This window comes from Salvelinus alpinus, chromosome 29 (assembly GCF_045679555.1).
Source record: "Salvelinus alpinus chromosome 29, SLU_Salpinus.1, whole genome shotgun sequence".
NCBI lineage: Eukaryota > Metazoa > Chordata > Actinopteri > Salmoniformes > Salmonidae > Salvelinus > Salvelinus alpinus.
Genome location: NC_092114.1, coordinates 39,640,032 through 39,658,237, shown reverse-complemented (window position 1 = coordinate 39,658,237; position 18,206 = coordinate 39,640,032). Strand labels below are relative to the sequence as shown.

The following is an 18,206-nucleotide window of genomic DNA, read 5'->3' as shown; positions in this document are numbered from 1 at the left end:
CAAATCCAGGGCGGTTCCTGACCGGGCCTCGAACCCGGGTGTCTGGTTCCCGAGGAATGCACACAATTCACAACAATGTTGTCAGAGGTGGCAAGTGACTCAAATGTAGTGCCTGATGTCAATTAATGGATGATGCAAAAAGTGTCACCCAGGTACCTGAATGGTCTGGTACACCAACTGTAGTTTTGGATTAACGATCGTGAGATTATGAGTTCATATCGCCACCTGCCATGGCAGGAAGGATCTTGACATTGTAATTCCAGGTAATCCCACTTTAAGATGACTGATGGCACAGGTGTGAGATGTCTACTTGTGTATGGAAAATCAATTAACAAAGGGCAAAGGGAATCTCAAAATACTGGTGATTTCACTTTGTGGAAGCAACCACAGTCGACAGTGTTGGGGAGTCACTGGTTGACGTTCACTGAATTCAGATTCTCTTCTAGTCATCCTTTCAATTATCAGTACGGGCTCACAACTTTAGGCAAAACATGGGGGTGTCTACATCCACATAGCATAAAGTAGTTCTTTGTTATTACAGACCTTACAGGGGTAATTCCATTGGAATCTTGGGTCAGTTGTACAGAGATGGATTCCATTATACCAGCACACTCACATTCACTAATCTGACTCAGAACAAAGACAAAGGATATTGTGTTATGTCTTTAATATTTTCAATATTTAGTTTTTTTGTGTGTTTTGTTTAGAAATATTGCACATGGTCAACATGCCTGTTTATGAGCTAACACTCATCTCTCTCATTCTAAAATTCCTTCTCCAAGGTAAGGACAGTTTATTTGAAGCACAATCATACAGTGTACACGCATACATGTGTGTGTGTGTATGTATGTCTGTTTGTTGCGTGCGCACATGCATGTTCATGGAATCATTTCAGGCCTCACCTTTGCAAGATTCAACAAATCTTTGACAAATTCTATGTCTTTGATCTTGGACTATCTCTTTAATATAACAAATCAAGATGTCATATAATAGTCCTTGTGACTGTAAAAATACTGCCTCTAGAATACGTGAAGAACATATGATTGATAATGTCTTATTGTATGGTATGTGAAGGAATCTGGGTGTGGCTGATTCCATACATGCATGTGCGCAAACACACACATCATCTATATGCACATATGGAAATATGTATATTTTCACACATCCAACTGTATACAGAGAAATAAAGGTATATCCATAACTACCCCAACTCTTCCCAAAACAAGTGAAGAGGCAAAAAGTGCTATTTGAATTTCTTTGACTTTAGTTAGTTAGCTACGCTCTATCTCTTCAAATATAGTAATCTCAGATCATTCTTCTTATGCCATTGTTATTAGAATGGGTCTTCTGACTGTACTGTAAATATCTATGGCACAGACCCACATAACCCATCCATTCCAAATATCGTATTGCACCATTTAATAAGGAAAAAATAAAGTGGCAGAGAGGGAAGAGAGAGGGCTCCAGAGAATGCCCTGCAGGGCTGGTCTAGGATCTGCTTTCCCTGAACTAAACCCTAACCAGAGCCATCCTGAGCTACATAACAGAACTGACCCTGGACCAGTGCTTAAGGGCACTTTCTAACAACACTTGGATAGAGGGGCAGGGAGAGGAAGCAAGGGGGGAAGGAAAGGGGCTAGAAATGGAAGAGGGGGGATTGATAACAACAAGGTCATTTCTATGAAACAATCTCTAAAAACAATACTTTCCTGATTTAAGTTGCAGTCACAAGACCACACATTGTGCAAACACCTGATTTCAACGTTTAAAAACAAACTGCCTTCCCCCTCTATGTGTCTACTGAGAAGTCATGGGAGAGGGGAAATGGCCCAAAGTAAAATTTAGAAGAGGGCTCGCGTGGGCTGTTTCAAAACCCCTTTTATATAAGTTTATGCTGGAGAAACACCAATAAGAGCCACGAGAGAAAACAGGCCACATAAAACGTGTTATTTCCACTGCAACAATACAAGATAAAACAACATATCCACTGGGTGACTCCTAGAAGTTGATTCAATATCTACTTTTGCTTGTGAAGCCACTTGGTAGCCAAGTGAGCCATGTCACATCATCTGCTTCCGGTGTCCTTGGTGGAATCCGCAGCCTCCACTCGAGTTGACCAATGAATGGACCATCGTCTCGTTCAGCCTTTCTCTGTGCTCTGTTACAGCCAACCATTGTTGAGTTTGTTGCTTTGTCACGCATCACCCTTCAATCTTTACATATTTCATATCTCATAATGGCGTCCACAAGGGGGGAAACCCCAATATACAACATCCTCTCCAGCCAATAGGAACTCAGTCTGTCTGTGACAGTGATAACTGATTGGGCCAGGGATTGGGTCAATTGTCACACTGAGTCTCGCCTCCCTTTATCGGGAGCCAATGGTATCCATGCTTGACTCACTTTCTACAATCGCTAAAAACTGTGCAGGCCAATGGCTTGGTCAGGCGAATGTTGAGTAGACTGATAGACTGTGTGTGTGAGTCCATTTCAGTGCTGTCTGTTGTTGCAGCATAGAGGGGCTGTGGAATTTCAGTGGAGGTTACATTTGGATACATCCCAACCACTGTGCTGAGGAGTGGAGGGAGGGAAGTCAAGTCAATGGCAAACTGCATCCGCACAAATTGTTACAACGTGCCGTTGTGTATGGTCATCTTTCGTGTGACAGTGCTTGTGACTGCCACCCAAGAGTAACAGTCTGCGTTGGTGGGGTGTGTGTGTATGTGCGAGAGAGACAGAAAGAATTGTGTGTACCACAGAATGTTCTGTATCAAACTACAAACTACAAATGTGCTGAGAGTACGGCCAGTACAGAACTGTGCCGACGAGATACTGAAGCCGTGTTACTACATGTACAAGGACATGCAGTGGGTCACAACAACACTCTCTCTCTCTTTTGTCACTTTCTCTCTATCTACTCCATTCTCTTGTTTTTCTCCTTCTTTCCATCCCTCTTTCTTTCCATTCCTACAATTTACCCAAACTCCTGGGCTCCTCGGGACTCCTCCCTCTTTCTCCGGGCTCCGTCCCTGTACCATCTCGAGTGTTAGTATTTGAGGAGCCGTTGGCAGCGGAGGTGGAGTCTGTTGACCCCGGGACCCCTGTTGTTGACCCACCGGGCTCAGAGATTCCAGGGGTTCCAGGTGTGGCTGTCTGCATGATCTTCTGCCTCACTTCCCTGATCTTCAGCTGCAGACACCCCTTGGAGGGAAAGGTGTCTGAGTAGCGCGCCTGGAAGGCTGCAGTGGCCTGGGCTAGAGGAGGAGAGGAGGGAAAGCAGATGAGCCCTCTGAAGAAAATAATTTCAGTGCAGCATTCACGTGGTTGTATCAGAGACTAGTTGGTTGTAATCTGGTCTTGCTCAACCGCAAAGCCAGTATACAAAGTGACCAATGAGAGTAAACAATTCTGCTACATTAGTCAATGAGAGAAGCAGATGGTGCCGGTTGACTACCTGAAGGGAAGAACCCGTGTTCCTGGAAGAGCTGCATGACGAGAGCCCTGCGCTGGTCCAGAGTCCTCCGGAGAGAGGAGTACGGCACTCTGTCCATCTCCCCCAAGACATCCTCAGACTCAGCAACTAGAGAGGGATACATGAGATGCGAGAGAGATGAGAGGAGAGAAGAGCGGGGAAAAGATGGTGATTGAGAGAAGTGAGAGATGAGAGGAGTGAGTAACATGAAGAGGGAGTGAGAGGAGAGAAGGGTGATTGAGAGAAGTGAGAGAATGGAAGAATGGAGAAAAGAGGAGGTAACAAAAAAATCTAAAGTAATGAGTGAGAAAAGAATGCAAGGAGGAAGGGAGTAACTAAGGAAAAAGCTATTGGGGTCTACCAAAAGTAGTGCACTATGTAGGGAATAGGGTGCCATTTAGGACACAAGACATAACCTATGACAGACTGTCGTACACTCCACACTATTTACCAGCTCTGTCAAAGGTGAAGATGTCCCCCTCACACTTGACGTCGCTCTTGGGTGTGTTGGGCTCCGAGCTGCAGCTGGAGAGACGGCTACGAGCTGCAGTCTTCCTCCTGGGAGAGCTGGGGTCCTCTGCAGACGAGTCCAGGTCTGAAGGGGAGGAGGAAGAGAAGTAGAGGAGGAAGAGAAGAGGAGGAGGAACAGAAGAGGATTGGAGAAGAGGAGGAGGAAGAGAGGAGGAGGAAGAAAAGGGGAGAGGAAGAGGAAGAGAAGAAAGTGAAGAGAAGGGGAGAGAAAGAGAAGGAGAGGAAGAAAGGGAAGAGAAGGAGAGGAAGAGAAGAGGAGAGGAAGAGAAGGGGAGAGGAAGAGGAGAGGGAGAGGAAGAGGAGAGGAGAGGAAGAGGATGATACAGAAGTAGGGGAGGAGGAGGAAGACAGAGAAAGAGGAGGGGAAGAGAGGGGGAAAGGAAGAGGATGATACAGAAGAAGAGGAGGAGTAGGAAGACAGAGAAAGAGGAGGGGAGGAAGAAGATACAGAGGAAAAGGAGGTGGTGGTGGTGAGTGAGTGAAGAAAGAGGAGGCAGATATAGAATGAAGAGAAGGCGTTTTTAACTCCAGAATCCAATAGAACATGGAATAATATTATCATGTATTTCTGGTCTTGACGGAGGAAAGAAATCCGTTCAAATTCATTTTAGTGGCTGTGCTAGATTCATATTACATTTTCTTTTGAATATGTTGGACAAATCTCTCCCTAGTCATGCTTGTTTCAAGATATGGCTTAAATTTAAACCTCCAATCCCAAATCTTGAGACTGACCAAGACAGCAGGGAAGATTATCGGTATGACACTTCCCTCCTCTCTCCAGGATATTTTCCAGGAGACCATCATCAGACAGGCCAGAAAGGTCATATCGGACCCCACACATGCACTGAACAGAGTTCCAGCTGATGCCATCTACGAGGCGTTATATGGTGCCTATATGCAGGCTGAACAGATATAAATATTCACTTGTCCCCGAGGCAGACGTGGGAGATGGCAACGACGGACTGGAGCTGGCCTGTAGGCCTTAAAGGGATACTTCGGGAATTTTGGCAATGAGGCCCTTTATCTACTTCCCCAGAGTCAGATGAACTCGTGGAAACCATTTTAATGCCTCTGTGTCCAGTATGAAGGAGGTTGGAGGTAGTTCCGCGAGCCATTGCTAACTAGCGTTAGCGCAATGACTGGAAGTCTATGGGTATCTGCGACTAGGTGGAACTGCCACCTAGTCACAGCCTTGCCTGACATGAACTTATTAACCTTTTTGTGTGGGTGGGGAGGGTGGTGTATGACGGGGTGTTATTCTCAATTGATTCTATGTATTTCTGTATGAATGTGGAAGAGGCTGCACTCTCTATTGTCCAAGTCAAATTTCAATAATGTTAGAGATTCAATCTGTATAGCGGACAGGCTAAATTTATAAACACATTTTTCATTTTTAATGCTATGTCTCTGTCTCTCTCTCACCTGTGGAGTTCCTCCTTTTCTTCCGGTAGCTGCCCAGTATGGCTCGGGGGGAAGTGGTCAGACTCTGGAGGGTGGGAGAGGGCAGCACCTCTTCTGGTCTGAACTCTGGCAGCTCGGCAAAGCGCTCCTCGAAATAGGACCCCGACAGGACCCTGGTACTGTTGAAATAGAGTTAGATTTTATGAGGCCCCTGTTGGGATCGAACCGTACCCGACTCCACGAGGGAGCTAAAAAGGGCTTAGCCCCCTCACTTCAAAGGTGTGCCTCCTTAGTTTTTCTGAGTGGTATCAGCACAATGGACAGAGCGCGCCATGGTGTGTGTAGCGGGGCTATGTAAAGCCACTGAGACGGTTAGGTGTGACTCCTCTGGGTTTCCATAAAAAGCGTGAAAAAAAACGCTTCTCATTTCTGTTGTAGGCTAAGTGAACAACGTGATACGCCTCCGCCTATAATATTTGATTTTAATTTATAAAAGGCGGGGTCAAGTTTACCGGTCGGGTGCCATATTGAATGCCGAAATGTCTCCTTGCTCCTCTGCTGTTCCTATGGAGGGGGGGGGGGGGTGCTCTGCAGGAGTGTCTGCCCTATGATGGGGGTGTGTGAGGTTTTCATCCCGACACTGACTGACACTGAATTGATTATGACAGGAGAGGACAGGGAGTTCTCTGACCCATTCCCCGGGCTTGGAGAAAAAAATGACTGCATCGCAAAATGTTCCTGGGTGTGGCATGGAAGTTGCATCACTGCTGGGGGCTCTGGAGACAACCCCAGGGTCCACTGTTCATCGTGTCGGGAGAGGATGCTTCCTTAACTGCTTCAACAAAGCCCCTGATTAGCCAAAAGGTTCATGGACAGTGTTTAGGTCCTGGGCATCTAGTTCATGGCTGTGCTGTGATGTTCCTTTATTTGCTCTGCCAATCTACATTCACCAAATGGACACGACATGTTGGTCAATACGCATCATGTACCCAGTGCTCGTTTGGAATGTGCCATTCTGCCTTGCTGTCACATGTCCATTAGTTTGGGTAGTGTGTACCTTTAATGTGGGTGGACAGAAATACTGAACGGTAATGATTTCAGTTGCAGGGAGAATGACCAGTGTTACGTCCTGACAATGTTTATGAGGTTACTGCTTATGAATGAGGAACGTGTCTCCAGCATCATTAAATATGTTGAGACCAGAATAAGGAGAGGGGTGTGTGGCGAAGAGGTGCTATAGCCACTTCCCTCTCCACTATTGCACACTGACTCGCGCCAATTCTGCCCCACTATTTGTTTTATTGTGTCAATGTTTATCAATGCCCTGTGAAATATACACAAGAGTGTACAACATTTTAGGAAGACCTTCCTGATATTGAGCTGCACCACTCCTTTCTCCCTCAGGGCAGCCTCAATTTGTCTGGGCATGGACTCTACAAGGTGTCGAAAGCTTTCCACGGGGATGCTGGCCCGTGTTGACTCCAATGCTTCCCACAGTTGTGTCAAGTTGTCTGGATGTCCTTTGGGTGGTGAACCATTGATACACACGGGAGACAGTTGAGTGTGACAAACCCAGCAGGGTTGCGCCAGGCACCTACTACCATACCCCGTTCAAAGGCACTTAAATACCTCGTTCAAATGCACTTAAATACCCCGTTCAAAGGCACTTAAATACCCCGTTCAAAGGCACTTAAATACCCCGTTCAAATGCACTTAAATACCCCGTTCAAAGGCACTTAAATACCCCGTTCAAAGGCACTTAAATACCCCGTTCAAATGCACTTAAATACCCCGTTCAAAGGCACTTAAATACCCCGTTTTCAAGGCACTTAAATACCTCGTTCAAAGGACCTTATATTTTCTGTCTTGTCCGTTCACCCTCTGAATGGCACACATACACAATCCATGCCTCAATTGTCTCAAGGCTTAAAAATCCTTCTTTACCCAGCCTCCTCCCCTTCATCTACACTGATTCACGTGGATTTAACAAGTGACATCAATAAGGGATCATAGCTTTCACCTGGTCAGTCTATGTCACAAAAGGAGCAGGTGTTCTTAATGTTTTTTACACTCAGTGTATATTCATCAGTGAAGTTACTATTAATGTCTACATATTCCCCCATTAATTTAGAATGTTTGGTTAGGGAAATGTTGATAATTCATTCAATATAATATATATTCATAGCATTCTTATTCTCCAAAAGGAAACGTTGTTTGGAGAGCTCACAAACTACGCAACACTTGTGATAAAGAACTTTTGGTTTATTTAATTGCATTTACCATTTACCTGTCAATTTCTTCATTGTCTTTGTTTTGGAGAGCATAAGTCTGGTTTCTCCGTCATGTTTAATGTCGTGTGAACGTGCATACAGCGCATTCTGAAAGTATTCAGACTCTTGACTTTTTCAACATTTTGTTACATTACAGCCTTATTCTAAAATGGATTAAATTACGTTCTGTCCTCATCAATCTACACACAATACCCCCATAATGATGAAGCGAAAACAGTTTTTTAGTAATGTTTGCAAATGTATTTAACATTTTTAAACAGATATACCTTATTTACATAAGTATTCAGACCCTTTGCAATGAGACTTGAAATTGAGCTCAGATGCATCCTGTTTCCATTGATCATCCTTGAGATGTTTCTACAACTTGACCTGTGGTGGACATACCTGACCTGCGTGCTGAGAATAGGACTGGCCAAATGTATTTAAGTGCCCATTTTGGGATGTTCTAGTTAGTTCACGTTTGGGTAACTCAACGGGAGGTTGTATTTGAGCCTGGTAGACCCCACAAGACAGGTTTTGCCTGATGAGATTATTTTGAACTTTGTATATATATTTGTAAATACCACCGTCATCTTTCAAACACCAGCGCTGTGTAAATAAATCCAACACTCATTTGCACCTCTACCTGCCTGCCTCCTGAATATTTGCCCTTACGACTGCTAGAAAGCCCCTATTTTACGCTGATACAGCGCAGCAGAGAGAGGGTAGATTTCCAACCTGTCACTTCAAAAGCACTCAATGATCTCGGAGTCTCTGCATGTGAACGTTATGTTTATTGTGGTGTGGCGTGATATAAGCAGAATTCAATACAATTCCAATGCAAGAACCCCCCCAGAAATGTAGCCCTCTCGCCGATTACAACTGCCCCTTTAGTCACTTTATCCTGGCGCCGGGTCTGGATCGAACCCTCAACATTACTGATGTAAGCAACAAGCTCCAACCAACTAATTCCCTGGCTACAAAATCTTCTCCAATTGGTCATAACTGTCAACTGTCAATACATGTTTACTGTCAACTATGATGACATTTTCATTTCCTCCCATTGCCCCCTCCCCCAATCCCTGCCACTCACTTGTCAATGAAGTCGGAGGGCTTTCTGAGTGGCGGAGGGCGGAATTTGGTCTTCTTGGCTGAGGGGGGCGCGTCCCTGTCAGTCTGTGGGGCAGGCGGAGGAGTGTCCTGTCCTGTGGGAGGGTGGGGAGGTTCCCTCGGTCCAGCCTGGAGGGAGGGGGGGAGGAGAGAGAGAGAGAGAGAGAGAATAAAATAAGGAAGGATCAGTAACCATACCAGCAGCCTCGTCCTTGATCAGTGTTTGGGATAATTGTTTGCGTCGCAATAATCGTTTGCAGGACGATTAACAAATTAATTGCATTGCTTTTGCAATATCTATAGAGTCGTCTCTTACCCCTTTGCTGTGGCCCCCGTTGCCACTGTCCCCTTTGTTGTGGCCCTCATGGGGCCAATTATCTGTCTCCCTGGACCTCTCTGGTTCAGGTGTCCCACATTCCATCTTTATCCCCCTCTCCCTCTCTCCATCCACGTCTGTCTGTTTCTCTTTGGCATAATCTCTGGCATCGTCCGTGTTCTCTTCTTTCACGTGGCTGGCTCGACCACCGTTTTCTTCACTCCCTGCAGGAAAAGACACGATAGTGGCTCATGATTCCTAGTAAAAATACACTACATGACCAAAAGCACCAGCTAGTTCAACATCTCATTCCATAATCATGAGCATTAATATGGAGTTGGTTCCTGCTTTGCTGCTATAACAGCCTCCACTCCTCTGGGAAGGGTTCCACTAGTTTTTGGAACATTGCTGTGGGGACTTGCTTTCATTCAGCCACAAGAGCATTAGTGAGGTCGGGCACTGATGTTGGGCGATTAGGCCTGGCTCGCAGTGGGCGTCGCAATTCATTCCAAATGTGTTCGATGGGGTTGAGGTCAGGGCTCTGTGCAGGCCAATCAAGTTCTTCCACACCGATCTCGACAAACCATTTCTGTGTGGACCTCTCTTTGTACACGGGGGCATTATCATGCTGAAACAGGAAAGGGCCTTCCCCAAACGGTTGCCACTAAATTGGAAGCACAGAATCGTCTAGAATGTCATTGTATACTGTAGTATTAAGATTTCCCTTCACTGGAACTAAGGGGCCTAACCTGAACCATGAAAAACAGCCCCAGACCATTATTCCTCTTCCACCAAACTTTACAGTTGGCACTATGCATTGGGGCAAGTAGCGTTCTCCTGGCATCCGCCAAACCCAGATTCGTCCGTCGGACTGACAGATGGTGAAGTGTAATTCATCACTCCAGAAAACGCATTTCCACTGCTCCAGAGTCCAATGGCAGCTAGCTTTACACCACTCAAGTATGACGCATAGCATTGCGCAAGGTGATCTTATGCTTGTGTGCGGCTGCTCGGCTATGGAAACCTATTTCATGAAGCTCCCAACAAACAGTTCTTGTGCTTACGTTGCTTCCAGAGGCAGTTTGGAACTCAGATTTTTATGTGCAACACGTTCTGTGAGCTTGTGTGGCCTATCACTTCGCGGCTGAGCCGTTGTTGCTCCTAGACATTTCCACTTCACAATAACTGCATTTACAGATGACAGGGACAACTCTAGCAGGGCAGAAATTTGAAATTGCCAAATCCACTATTTTGAAGGGGTGTCCACATACTTTTGTATATATAGTGTATATAGTAGCACAGCTAGTTAGAAAAGAGGCAACTATAGCAGAAGAGGTCATAAGCAGAGAGGTGAGGAGAGGAGAGATGGAGGTGAGAGAGGAGGAGGGGAGGTGAAAGGGAACAGAGTGAGAGTGAGGGCAGGCGGACTACAGTTTTGACGTACCTGTTGGTGTGTTGCTGTTGGACGTACCCATTGAGTTAGCACCGGGTTTGCTATGTGCCTCGACATCCTCTGTCATCTTTTCTTTCTTTATGCTTTCTTTCTTTATCTGTGTCTTGGTCTTCCTTTGGGCCTGTCCCTCGACCTTTGGCTTGTGCTCCATCTCTGCAGTCAGGTGTGGCATTCCCTCTTCATGTGACCGGGTCACGTCCTTTGAACCCTGGACGCCGACAGCCAAGTGTGATGATTGGCCGGACACTTCTTGAGCCAAATTGGGGGGCACGGAGGTCATGGTAACCACATCTGGCGCCAGGGTGACGTTCTGGGCCGGGTAAATGGTGGTGAGGAGTTGACGTCCGGTCCCCGGGGCTCCAGGGGAAAGGGCTGGGGCTAGCCAGGGTGGTTGGCCCGCTACGAGAGGGTGCACAAGGGCTTGGCCGGCCGGGGCGATGGCGGTGAAGCCCAGGGTCGTCAGGGACGATGGCAGGTAGGCGGGGCCTGAAGAGGGAGGGGCCTGGACTGTTGCCGTGGAGACCACTCCGGTGCCTGATTGGACATAAGTGATCCTAGAGTAAAGGAGAACCAAAATGCAGGAGGGTCAGCTATGTACACATTGTTCTGATGAAGGTCAATTGACAAAGGCACAGCCACAATAAACTAAAAGTCTGCAGAGGTTCTCTTGTCATTAAAACCACGTGAAAGTAATAGTGGGACATACACACTGAACAAAAATATAAACGTAACATGCAACAATTTCAAAGATTTGACTGAGTTACAGTTCATTTGAAGAAATCAGTCAATTGAAATAAATTCATTACGCCCTGATCTGTGGATTTCACATTACTGGGAATACAGATATTGGTCTGTTGGTCACAGATACGTAAAAAAAAAGGTAGGGACATGGATCAGAAAACCAGTCAGTATCTGGTGTGACCACCATTTGCCTCATGCAGTGCAACACATCTCCTTTGCATAGAGTTGATTATGCTGTTGACGGTGGCCTGTGGAATGTTGTGCCACTCCTCTTCAATGGCTGTGAGAAGTTGCTGGATACTGGAGGGAACTGGAACACGCTGTGTTCTACGTGGATCCAGAGCATACCAAACATACTCAATGGGTGAGCTGTCTTCTCAGTATGCAGGTCATGGAAGAATTGGGACATTTTCAGCTTCCAGGAATTGTGCCCAGATCCTTGCGAAATGGGACTGTGCATTATCATGCTGAAATATGAGGTGATGGCGGCGGATGAATGGCACAACAATGGGCCTCAGGATCTCGTCACGGTATCGCTGTGCATTCAAATTGCCATCTATAAAATGAAATTGTGTTCGTTGTCCGTAGCTTATGCCTGTCCATAACATAACCCCACTGCCACCATTGGGAACTCTTCACAATTTTGACATCAGCAAACCACTCACCCACACGACGCCATACACGTGGTCTGCGGTTGTGAGCCCGGTTGGACGTACTGCCAAATTCTCTAAAACCACGTTGGAGGCGGGTTATGGTAGAGAAAGGAACAGTAAAATCTCTGGCAACAGCTCTGGTGGACATTCCTGCAGTCAGCATGCCGACTGCATGCTCCCTCAAAACTTGAGACATCTGTGGCATTGTGGTGTGTGACAAAGCTGCACATTTTAGAGTGGCCTTTTATTGTCCCCGGCACAAGGTGCACCTGTGTAATGAGCATGCTGTTTAATCAGCTTCTTGATTTGCCACACCTGTCAGCTGGATCGATTATCTTGGCAAAGGAGAAATGCTCACTAACAGGGATGTTAACAAATTTGTGCACAAAATGTGAGAAAAATAAGCTTTTTGTGCAAATGGAAAATGTATTGAATCTTTTATTTCAGCTCATGAAACATGGGACCAACACTTTACATGTTGCGCTTATGTATATTTTTGTTCAGTATATATACTGGATAATCAGACGTTTCTCGTAGGTTAAAGTGAGTACCTTGTTGGAGGCGAGGTTAGCAACACGGTCTGAGGGGGTGTGATGGCAGGAGTCATCACAGTGGCTGTTGCCATGGATACAGGGAAGGAACTCCCAGGATGCACTGCTCCAGCAGAGTGGACATTTGTCTGGACCCTCATGGGGGCGATCTGGATAATCTGTGCAGGATAACACACACATCAACAGGTCAGCCAAGAGGCTAGTGGTCCCCATGCATCAGCTGCATGGAGCATGGGTTGTGTGTCATTACTCCCGCAGTAACAACACATTTTTTCGGAAAGTTGCTGTTATATTGTATGTAATGCTTGTGTGTAATAATCGGTACCTTGCTTCCTGGTAGAGCACCATTTTGCACAGGAAGGGGAGGAGCCACCAGGGAGCTGGGCTGAGGAGGAGTAGAGCCGGTTCTCACTGTTGCCATGGGAACCAACATCTTGCTCTGCAAGACTGGAGACTGGGCTTGGACTGGTGTGTGTGTGTGAGAGAGAGAGAGAGAGTGAGAGTGAGAGTGAGAGTGAGAGTTAGAGTGAGAGAGAGCGAGAGAGCAAGAGAGAGAGCGAGAGCGAGCGAGAGAGAAAGCGAGAGATGTTGGTTTAGGTAAGACTGTGTTGGCATGATAACTAATGACAACCATAAGGTGATGAATCTCTCACTGACAGGTAACATTAAAGTGTTAGACTAAACAGAGGGTTACACTTATTCTGGGCTTGAAGGAGCATTCAACTAACTCACCCCCCCAAAAAATAAAACTTAGACTTATGAATTTTGGATGGTCGTAAACATATCCCCTTTGTATAAAACAAAGTACCCTCCCCTTTTCCATAGGTCCTCCCCTTTTCCATCCCTGTCGGCCAATCTCTCCTCTCTCTCACCTCTTTCTCCAGGGCTGACCCCTCCCACTGTGGCATATCTTATTTCCACTCCTGCCCCCGAATGTATTCCATTGGCCAGGGAGACATGTGTGGGCGGAGTGGAGGGCAGCGTGCGGACGCCGGTTGGCTGCTGGGTTAGCTGGGGGGAGGGGGTCTTGGGGTTGGCGCTGACAGATGACAGGGTGGGCAGGATGTACTGCACCTGGGTGAGGCCAGGCTTGGCACCGCCAGGGGGGGTGAGAGAACTGGCAGGAAGGAACTGGGGCTGCAGCAGGGGGAGGGGGAGTGGCAGGGTGCTGTGGGTGGAGCTTAAGAGAGGCTGAGGCGGGGCTATGAGCTGTATAGACTGGTTGGGGAAAGCACCTCCCAGCACTAGACTGGTGACCTGCAGCCCCCCCGGCCCCACACTCACGGGATTTGGAGAGGACGAGGACAAGTACCCACCCCCTGCTGTGAAAGGCCCGCCTCCTGCTCCCGGTCCTCCAATCAGAAGCGTGGCTTTCTTCTCCCCAGGCAGTGCACTGATGGCAATGGAGCATTCCATTGGCTTGCTGGCGATGGGGATGGGCATGCTGGTGATGGGGCATACCATGTTGGTCACCATGGTGGGGGCCATCCGGACTGCACCGAGCACCTGGGTGAGTCCATAACCCAGAGCAGGGGCCGAGGTGTTGGGCGCCGATCCAGGGATGGAATTAGAGGGAACGTGCCCCCCTCCACCCCTTCCTCTTTTGGATTCTCCACTTCCCTCTTCTCCTCCCTCCATCCCTCGTTTTCTCTTCCTCTCAGAGCTCTCTCCGGCGCTGCCCCTTGTGTCCCCCTTGGTAGAGTCGGAGTGAGAGTCGGCGTGGGAGGTGTTGGTGGAGGAGGGGAGAGAGGAACGGACCACTGGCTGGAAGGCTTGCTGGAGGGGGAGAGATCAAAGAGAAATGTTAACTAAGGTTCCTCCTGAATTAACTCTCTTAGTGCACCAATGTAGAATTTAAACTGGATCAGACTCACACCACCTTAGCACGGGTGAGAAGAAACAGTAGGAATCGAATCTACTAGATATCTGTTAATATTCAGTAGGACAATGCTACTTCATTTGGCAGCTCCATTACCCATGAAATCTAAATTGTACCTAGTTAATAGCACCTACAGTCCAAAAGGCTAAAGAGGCTATACGGCTAAACGTGTAGGGTACCTGTCCATCCGGCTCATCCTCGTCACTGTCAGTCACTCTCTCTTTACACTTGAGGTCTATGGATCCTTCAGGGCACGAGTCCTCTGGACATAAAGCAAAAGGTCCAATCAGACGTGATAGGACAGTAAAGACAGTAATGAAACAATAGGGAACGTGCCATTAAAAATGGACGAATACAAGACAGACAACCAACATCCCAGCTAGGGGGAAATAAGTCATCTGTGAGATAATTCCTGTGGTAAAACACTACAGACTACATGTGCAAGACATTGAGGAGCCATAGAACAGGAACAGTATTAAAACCGTAGAAACAGAATAGGTCATCTATTCTTTTTCTATGAATGCGACAGTGGACATCATAGAGATCCTATTAAATTACTAGAGGAGCTATGTCATTAACCCTCAAAGTTCCAGAAAGGTATGATAATGGCAGCCATTTTGGTCAGGGAGAAATCCAAACCAGTCTAATTGGAATGAATGGCAGTAGAGGCATAGGTGATGTATTTCCAGCATTTCTTTTTTTTATTCTAATTCCTAATTCTATGGTAGCCACACTAAGGGTGCGTTTGTAAATTCACTCTGGCTATCTACTCCGATTTCAGAGCACTCTCGTCCTAGTGTGCCAGAGCGCAGAATAACTGATGAACTTATGAATGCGCAACACCCGCTGAATATGAACGGTGTCAGTAAACGTCGTAATTCAATTGTTGCGAGCAGCACAGTTACAGTCACCAACCCTCTAGAGTAAAATGGACAGAGTGAGGTGTTCTCCCATTTGTGTCTGGAAGTAGCTAGCAAGCTAGCCAACGTTAGCCAGTTAGCGTGGGTGCTTCACTGACGTTGTGAGGTCAGAACGCTCAGATCATCGCTACTCGTCGGCCAAAGCGACCAGTGTGCACTCTGAACGCTCCGAGAGCGAAACGCTCTGAATTTACGAACGCCCAGAGCGCACTCTGAGCACACTCTGGCACTCCAGAGTGAATTTAGCAACACCCCCTAAATATGACTGTGACCTCACCCATGACATCATCGTCCCCCTCTTCCTCACAGATAACCATGCGCTCCTCGTCGCTGGTCACGTCCTCGCTGGCCCCACACTGTGCCAGGGAGAGAGTAGGGGGGCGGCTGCGGAACGAGCTGGTCCCTTCTCGACACAACTGGGTGAGAAATGCAGAGCCAGAAGTTAGCTCCACGGCTCCATTGGCCGCCGTGCACCACCTGGGTGTGGGCGCCATACATTGGAAGTAAAAATGGGTGAGTTCCCTTCTTACTATGCTAAGTGCTTTGAGATATACTGTAACGCAGTCTGTTACTCTGGAACTATTGCTAAACAGAGAGAGAAGAATGATGGGAAAAAAAGAAAATACAAAAAAAAAAAGGATAAGCAGTGGAAAATGGCGCACAAAATAGGTAGAACGGAAGAAAAAGGGATGCCACTAACTATATCAGTCCTGTACCTTCTCCACATCTCTGGTCCGCTCCCTCCTCTCCAGGCTGTGTACTGCACTCTGGGAGAAGGCACGGGGGCGAGGGAGCTGGCCACTGTAGTCCCCCACATGATGCTCAGAGCCCCCAGGCCAGCCCGGGCCTGCCGTACCCTTCACCTCCATGCCCTGAGACACTGACTCGGGCTCTATGGAGGAGGAGGGGGGAGAAAGAGTCTTAGTAAAACCATATACACATTAAACAAGGCTGGTTTCCCAGACACACATTAAGCGTAGTGCTGGACTAAAAAGCACTTTCAATGGAGATTCTCAATTGAGTTTGCCATTTCGTCCAGTGTCCGGGAAACAGGCCAATAGCGTATATTGCATGCAAGACATTTAAAAATAGTAAACGCACTCATACAATTACACACAACCAAGATGATTCAAAATAGCTTGTACAAGCACAGGGAAAAACAAACCCACCCACACGCACCCTCAGAGGAGTGGAGTACAGACACATACCAATAAGTAGGTAACACTTTTCATTACAGTCCTCTCACTATGATGTACATGTTCCTGTAAGTAAAGTGTAAGACCTTAAGATGATAAATAAACATACACAAATGCAAACACACCTATGGTGAAAAGACACACACACACACACACACACACACACACACACACACACACACACACACACACACACACACACACACACACACACACACACACACACTCTGACCTGCGCTCTCCGACATGCTCCTCTCGCGTGCCTCTTTGGCCCCTGGGGTCCCTCGGCCCTCAGAGATAGACTTCCTCCTGTCCTTGTTGCACCACTTCCAGTCTGGGTGGGCCCTGAAGTGAGCCTCCTTCACCTGGGAGGGAGGAATGGAGAATGGAGTCAGTGAAAAGGAGTCATAACATGAAAAGGATAGAAGGAAGGACAGAAAGAAAACCGAATATCCTATTCTCCGGGTTCAGAGTCCTTGGGTATATTGAAAGGCACAATAAACAACACAATCTTTTGATATTAACATAATCATTATTGCCTGGTCCCAGATCTGTTTGTGCTGTATGGTCTATATACCAATGATGTGTATAAACCCTGGATTACTGATGCTCTGTATTGGCCATTGAGAGGTTTTGAAGCCACCGGTCGGCCATATTGGCACTCCCCCAGTAGGAATAGTCCTCCACAGGAATGAATGGAATTATACAGCATTTCAATTAAATGTTTCAAGAACAAAACTACATGTATTTAAGTATTTTTTTCTGTAGTGGGGACAGTAACATTAGAACTCTCTTAAAAAAATACTTTAAGGAAAATGTTTTTATATATATTTTTAATTACATTTTTATATTTAGCTAACATAATATAATTTAAACGTATGCATTAGGGTGTCTGTAATAGAATAAACATGCAAAAAATGAATGTAGACATGAATAAATGAATTTCTATAGCTTCCAAAATCTTTTTTACACTGGAGGAGAAACCAAGATGACTGTGCAGTGGCTTCAATACCCTGTCGGTCATCCAGTGTTTATATACAGTGCCTTCGGAAAGTATTCAGACCCCCTGACTTTTTCCACATTTTGTTATGTTACAGCCTTGTTCAAAAATGTATTCAATAAATAAAAATCCTCAGCAATACCCCACAACGGCAAAGTGAAAACAGGTTTTTAGAAATGTTTGCAAATTTATAAAAAATAACTTATAAGAATTCCAACCCTTTGCTACGAGACTCGAAATTGAGCTCAGGTGCATCCTGTTTCCTTTGATCATCCTTGAGATGTTTCTACAACTTGATTGGAGTCCATCTGTGGTAAATTCAATTGATTGGACATGATTTGGAAAGGCACACACCTGTCTATAATAGGTCCCACAGTTGACATTGCATGTCAGAGAAAAAAACGAACCATGAGGTCGAAGGAATTGTCCGTAGAGCTCTGAGACAGGATTGTGTTGAAGCACAGATCTGGGGAAGGGTACCAAAACATTTCAGCAGCATTGAAGGTCCCAAGGAACACAGTGACTTACATTAAGCACACAGCCAAGACAACGCAGGAGTGGCTTCGGGACAAGTCTCTGAATGTCCTTGAGTGGCCCAGCCAGAGACCGGACTTGAACCAGATCGAACATCTCTGGAGAGACCTGAAAATAGCTGTACAGTGACACTCCCCATCCAACCTGACAGAGCTTGAGAGGATCTGCAGAGAGGAATG

At 46.5% G+C, this 18,206-nt stretch overlaps 1 protein-coding gene across 4 annotated transcripts in view; it reads right to left on the bottom strand.

Annotated features, from left to right (window-relative positions):
- Window positions 1-650: 650 nt before the first annotated feature.
- Window positions 651-18,206, bottom strand: part of LOC139558997 (protein capicua homolog) — a 38,806-nt gene continuing 21,250 nt past the window's right edge. For 2 of the 4 annotated variants that reach the window (XM_071374576.1, XM_071374575.1), the window contains 14 exons: window positions 16,726-16,858; window positions 16,014-16,189; window positions 15,575-15,713; window positions 14,557-14,639; window positions 13,371-14,274; window positions 12,824-12,963; window positions 12,499-12,656; window positions 10,545-11,107; window positions 9,101-9,324; window positions 8,768-8,913; window positions 5,426-5,583; window positions 3,924-4,067; window positions 3,455-3,580; window positions 651-3,254 (listed from right to left, as the gene is read on the bottom strand). In XM_071374576.1, the coding sequence (XP_071230677.1) occupies window positions 2,968-3,254; window positions 3,455-3,580; window positions 3,924-4,067; window positions 5,426-5,583; window positions 8,768-8,913; window positions 9,101-9,324; window positions 10,545-11,107; window positions 12,499-12,656; window positions 12,824-12,963; window positions 13,371-14,274; window positions 14,557-14,639; window positions 15,575-15,713; window positions 16,014-16,189; window positions 16,726-16,858 (3,381 nt within the window). In that variant the 3' untranslated portion in view covers window positions 651-2,967. The remainder of the gene's footprint in view (window positions 3,255-3,454; window positions 3,581-3,923; window positions 4,068-5,425; window positions 5,584-8,767; window positions 8,914-9,100; window positions 9,325-10,544; window positions 11,108-12,498; window positions 12,657-12,823; window positions 12,964-13,370; window positions 14,275-14,556; window positions 14,640-15,574; window positions 15,714-16,013; window positions 16,190-16,725; window positions 16,859-18,206) is intronic. The other 2 variants (XM_071374577.1, XM_071374578.1) reach the window with 2 other exon arrangements.